This window comes from Erinaceus europaeus, chromosome 1 (assembly GCF_950295315.1).
Source record: "Erinaceus europaeus chromosome 1, mEriEur2.1, whole genome shotgun sequence".
NCBI lineage: Eukaryota > Metazoa > Chordata > Mammalia > Eulipotyphla > Erinaceidae > Erinaceus > Erinaceus europaeus.
Window position 1 is genome coordinate 158,163,444 of NC_080162.1, and position 5,511 is coordinate 158,168,954.

At 53.0% G+C, this 5,511-nt stretch overlaps 1 protein-coding gene across 3 annotated transcripts; it reads left to right on the forward strand.

Moving 5' to 3' along the window:
• Window positions 1-2,183: 2,183 nt before the first annotated feature.
• Window positions 2,184-4,955, forward strand: GPIHBP1 (glycosylphosphatidylinositol anchored high density lipoprotein binding protein 1). Of its 3 annotated transcripts, XM_060198886.1 has the most exons (5): window positions 2,184-2,364; window positions 2,991-3,134; window positions 3,818-3,934; window positions 4,020-4,163; window positions 4,432-4,955. In XM_060198886.1, the coding sequence occupies exons 1-5, from the start codon at window positions 2,298-2,300 to the stop codon at window positions 4,593-4,595; spliced, it is 636 nt and encodes a 211-aa protein (XP_060054869.1). In that variant the 5' UTR covers window positions 2,184-2,297; the 3' UTR covers window positions 4,596-4,955. The 3 variants fall into 3 exon arrangements, with proteins under 3 accessions (XP_060054869.1, XP_060054868.1, XP_007535094.2); XM_060198885.1 differs by having other exon boundaries at window positions 2,192-2,364; window positions 4,020-4,602; XM_007535032.2 differs by having other exon boundaries at window positions 2,207-2,364; window positions 3,006-3,134; window positions 4,020-4,602.
• The last annotated feature ends 556 nt before the right edge of the window (window positions 4,956-5,511 follow it).

Here is a 5,511-nt window from a genome sequence, read left to right on the forward strand (position 1 = left end):
GAAGATAGAGAGGGAAAGGGAAAGGGAGAGAGAAAGACAGACACCTGCAGACCTGTTTCACTGTTTTCTGTGAAGCTTCCCTGATGCAGGTGGGAAGCAGGATCTTGAACCCAGATCCTTGAGCAGGTCCTTGCACTTTGTACTATGTGTGCTTAACCAGGTGCACTACCACCAGGCCCCAATAAATAAAATATTTTAAAAAATAACTTAAAAATCGACAAATAAGTTTAGGCCAGGCAGTGTGCCTGTGCGTAGTAGGAGATCAGATGGGCTTTCTGTCCTTTGTGTTTCTGAGGACCTGGCGAACTTTTACTGCTGGGCAGTAGGGTGGGACCCACTGAGTTGCTGTGCAGGGGCCTGAGGAGTAAAGAGACAGGTCTGTTCCTGGGAGGAGCTGCACACAGGCTAAGGGAGTGTTGAGAGCAGACTGCAGGAGGCCAGGGTTGTTCAGGCAGGGGTGGTGAAGGTGACTCTTGGAGGTCCAGACTTTCAGGAGGGACCTGGGAGAGAGGTCTTAGGTTCAACCCCCAGCACCACCATAAGCCAGAACTAAGCAGTGTTGGGGCAGGGGGGGGGGGCGGGAAAGGACTTGAGGGAATTGTCTCCCAAAATGGCCTTAAGGGACCATCACCTGTGCTGGGCACTTTCTCAAGAGCCTGTTGCCAACTCTGGCTCTTGGTGGCCATCACACCCTCTCAGGACACTGAGGGAGAGACAGGGGGTAGGAACAGGTCCAAGACCCAGAGCTTGGAATAGAGACTTCCAGCATTCATCCTCTGCTCCAGGCTGTCAGTAGAGAACAACTTGTTTACTACTGGCAGTTAGGGATGCAGGCTGGATGGATCAAAGCAGTGGCCCAGGTATGAAGTGTGCACACAAAAAGCAGACTCTCTCTAACTCCAGGCACCTGACTCTCAGCACCCACTCTCCATGGTCTATAGTTTTGGGGAAGGGACTGAGAAGGAAGGAGTGTCCCCAGGGAGAGAGCTAGGGGGCTGGGCAGTGGCACACCTGGTTGAGCGCACATGTTGCAATGCGCAAGGACCTGGGTTCAAGTCCCTGGTCCCCACCTGCATGGAAGAAGTTTTGTTTTTTTTAAATATTTATTTTTTTTCCCTTTTGTTGCCCTTTTTTTTTTTTAATTGTTGTAGTTATTATTGTTGTTATTGATGTCGTTGTTGTTAGATAGGACAGAGAGAAATGGAAAGAGGAGGGGAAGACAGAGAGGGGGAGAGAAAGAGACACCTGTAGACCTGCTTCACTGCCTGTGAAGCAATTCCCCTACAGGTGGGGAGCCAGGGGCTTGAACCGGGCTCCTTACACCGGTCCTTGCACTTTGTGCCAAGTGCGCTTAACCCGCTGCACTACCACCTGACTCCCATGGAGAAAGTTTTGGGAGTGGGAGTCGGGCTGTAGCGCAGCGGGTTAAGCGCAGGTGGCGCAAAGCACAAGGACCAGCATAAGGATCCCGGTTCGAACCCTGGCTCCCCACCTGCAGGGGAGTCGCTTCACAAGCGGTGAAGCAGGTCTGCAGGTGTCTGTCTTTCTCTCCCCCTCTCTGTCTTCCCCTCCCTCTCTCCATTTCTCTCTGTCCTATCCAGCAACGACAACTACAACAATAAAACAAGGGCAACAAAAGGGAATAAATAAATAAAATAAAAAAAAAGAAAGTTTTGGGAGTGTTGAAGCAGAGCTGCAGGTGTCTCTCTGTCTTCTCTATTATCCTTTTCCCTCTCGATTTTTGGCTGTCTCTATCCAACAAATAAATAAATAAAGATTAAAAAAGTAAATAAATAAATATTTTTTAAAAATGAAAGAGGTTGCTGCTCTTCAGCAACCTACTCCCCTCTGCACCCCCTAAAGAGAGAGCCCCTCCCCAACCAGGGAACCCCAAGGTTAAGAGTCAAAGGCATGCATAGGGCTTGAGGGTTGGAAGGCCACCAAGGAGGTGACATCTGTGCAAGCGAGGGGTCACATGGGCAGGGTTATCTGGAGGGTGATAGGACTGGGGGAGGGGTGTGTGGGAGGCAGACACTGTGGGGAGGGGGCTGCCTGGGTAAGAGGAATATAAGTAGCTCCCCACTCCTTCTGGGGGGCAGCACAGGTGATGGTCACCCCCATGCTGACTTTCTCTTCTCCTCCGTTCCCTGAAGCCTGGGGGGGGGGGCAGCCCTGCCCCATGCCTGGAGCCTTGGAGCAGGAGAAGTCCATTGTTTGAGCTGAAGCTGGGGGGGCCTGCAGGAAGCCCCTGGCCATGCCCTGTGTCCCACTTCCTGCAGAGCTAGAGCAGTCACAGCATGGACCCCGGCAGGATGAAGGTGCTCACGGTGGTCCTGCTAGTCCTGCTGCTGTTGGGACTCCCAGGTAACAAGGGTAGGGTCTGGTCCAGACTATGTCCCCCTCTGCCCCCCCAGTCTGTGGGTCAGACAGGAACTTGGAGGCTGAGGTCTGAGGCCAGCTGGTGGTGGGGCTGCTCTGAGCTACTATGGGTCCCCAAAGCTCTTCAGCTCCCCTCGGCCCCACCCCCACCTATGCTGGACAGTTGCTTCCTGGGGTTGGGGTGAGCCCCACAAAAGTTAATGTTGTGAGGACAGTGCAGGTCACAGGATGGTAAGTGGGCATGGTTAGGTCACAAGGGGACAGAGCAGAACCAGGTAGGGAAGCAGGGGGGAATGGCAGGGAGGAAGGAAAGAAGGGAGCAGGGGATGGGGAGAATAGAAGGGAAGTGAGGGTGGAGGGGAGGGAGGGGTTAGAAGGAGGTTAGGGGAAGAAGGTTAGAAGAGGAGAGAATGGAAGCAAGGAGGGAAGCTAGATAATAAATGAAGAGGGTGGCTGGAATGGAGGGGACATGGAGAAGAGGATGGAAACTAGAAGAGAAGGAAGGGTGAAGGGGGGGAAGGAGGCTAGAAAGGTGGAAAGACTGGCAGGAATGGGTGAGGCTTGGGCAGGGGGCGAGGATGGAGAGTGGGGGAGGCTGAGATTTGAGGCAGTTCCCCTGCACATAGTGGAGCTCCACCGCCTAAGGAGAGAGCAAGTGCTGGACTTGACAGAGGATGAGGATGATGTGGACCCTGGGCTGGAAGGCTATGATGATGATGACGAAAGTGAGGAGGAAGAGGCTGCCAGCAGCAGAGGTACGCAGACCACAGGACCTGCAAGCTTTCTCCCACAGGGGGCTGGGCACCCCACCACTCAGGACACACCCTCATTACAGGGTGAGGACCTAGCTGTCACAGATATCATTGCCCAGCTGTCACTGTTGGTGCCGGGCAGGCAGGGGGGCTAGGATCCCAGGGAGGGGAGTAGTCTGGGGGCAGGTGCTGGTTGCAGCTCAGAATGTCTTGGGGGTCAGGCAATAGTGGCAAGGCCCCCAGTGGGAGGGCTCCCTTGGGTTCTGTTAGGGAAGGAGTTTCAACAGGACTTAGAACAGGCCCTCTTCACCCTCACCCAAGCAAGCCCCCCTGAGTGACTGGGGGGTCACCTTTGCTCTCTGTGTTTGGGGACAAGGACAAAGCCAGGGGCACTGCCAGCATCCAACCTGCTTGGTCTGTCCTTATGATTCTCTGCCTGGGTACCCCAGCACCCCCTTGTGTATAGCCCAAAGTGAACATCCACGCACCAGCAGCACCTAGAACCTTATCTGCTCTCCTACCCCAAACCCTAGTTAAGGATTAAGTTGTAGAGGGTTCAGTGCGCATGCGTTGGGGGTGGGTAATGGAGCATTGAGACCCTTCGGAGGTGGAGGGGGGGCCCCCAGGGAGCTGGCAGTGCCTGGGGTCTGAGCCCCTATAACACCCTCCCCGCCTGCACCCCTTAGCACTGCTGCAGTGTTACTCGTGCCAGTCTTTGCACCGCCAGGAGGGCTGCAGTCTGCAGCAGAACTGCAGCTCCCGGCAAGCCTTCTGCAAAGCCCTCATCTCCCACAGTGAGACAGGTGAGCTGGGAGCCTGGGGACGCAGGCCCGGGAGGGCCCCACTGTCCACCCTCCTGACACTCTCCTCCTTCCCCCACCCACTCAGGGTCAGGGCCCCTGACTACCTACTCTGCCTGGTGTTCTGACACCTGCCAGCCGGTCACCAGGACAGTGGAGAGGACCCTGATGACTATCATCTGCTGCCAGTCCACCCTCTGCAACACCCCTCCCTGGCAGGACCCACCGGGCAGTGAGGCTGGGAAGCCCGGGGAGAGGGGAGCAGTCTTCCAGGACAGCAAGGTTGGGAGTCCCCAAGACAGAGGACAAGGAGTTTCCCTGAGTGGCGATTCTGGGAGACCCTGGAGTAGGGGAGCAGAAAGTTCCCAGGGTGTTGAGTCAGGGGGATCCCGGGGTAGAGGAGCAGATCCTCAGGGTGGCAAGGTTGGGGGGGACAGTGGCAGTGGAGCAGGGGCTCCCCAGGGTAGCCTTCTGGCTGTGACTATGGCCTTTGTGTCCAGTCTCCTGTTTGGCCTCTGGTTCCTGGGATCCTGAAGACACCACTCTTCCTCACCCCTGCCTTGCACCCTGGCCCACAGCTCTGGTCCCTCTGTCCCTTCTGCCCTGCCCCACTAGCTGTGGGGGATACACTCAGCCTGTTGTAAAGATGCTAGGTGCAGGCTAGGGAGGAGCATAATGGTTATGCAAAAGACTTTAATACCTGAGGCTTTGAGTTCCCAGGTTCAATTCCCAGCACCACTATAAGCCAGAGCTGAACAGTGCTCTGGTCTCTCTCTCTGTATCTTCCTCTTTGTAGCTCTCTTATTAAAAAATGAAATAAAGCGTGGGTGGGGGGTGAGAGTACAGGTCCAAAAAGGGTGACAGAGGACCTAGTGGGGGTTGTATTGTTATGTGGAAAACTGGGAAATGTTACGCATGTATAAACTATTGTATTTACTGTCGAATGTAAAACATTAATCCCCCAATAAAGAAATGAAAAAAAATAAAGTAAAATCATAAATAAAATAAAATATAAATTAAAAAACCAACACCCTCTCTTTCTGGGGTTCTCTGGATACCAGGGAGCTGAGTTTCATTTGCGCCTTAGTGTTGAGAAATAAACTTCATCACACCACCAGCAGTGAGAGAAAAGAGGTTTTATTGAGTGTTTCCTATGCAGGCACCATAAGGTTCTGGCGAGATGTTTCCTGCATGTGTGTCTCCTAATCTTCTGCCTGTCTCTGCCTCCTGCATCTTTAATCTTTCACATGGGCTCACTGTCCCTCTATACACTATGTATGTGTGCATGTCAGATATGGACATCTTATGGGTTATGTGCACATAAACATAAATATAAACATCTTGAGGGTAGGCATCACTGAATGATCTCTTTCCTATAGCAGACTTGTTATCTGCAATTCTAGTGATTATGTCAGACTCTGTTTACTCTGCAGATCCTGACCTTATCCTGAGAATGTAGGCAAAATTCAGAGATATCCGATAAGACAGGCTTCATGTTAGCCTGAAGGTCTGTTGACCACTATCTGTATTTTTTTTTATTTAAGAAAGGATTAATTAACAAAACCATAGGGTAGGAGGGG

Excerpts from the sequence above, each read along its gene's own strand:
- GPIHBP1 (XM_060198885.1), top strand. The coding sequence starts at position 2,298 with ATGGACCCCGGCAGGATGAAGGTGCTCACGGTGGTCCTGCTAGTCCTG. Across the intron at positions 2,365-2,990 it reads GCTGCTGTTGGGACTCCCAG|TTCCCCTGCACATAGTGGAG; the intron begins GTAACAAGGGTA and ends GATTTGAGGCAG. Across the intron at positions 3,935-4,019 it reads CATCTCCCACAGTGAGACAG|GGTCAGGGCCCCTGACTACC; the intron begins GTGAGCTGGGAG and ends CCACCCACTCAG.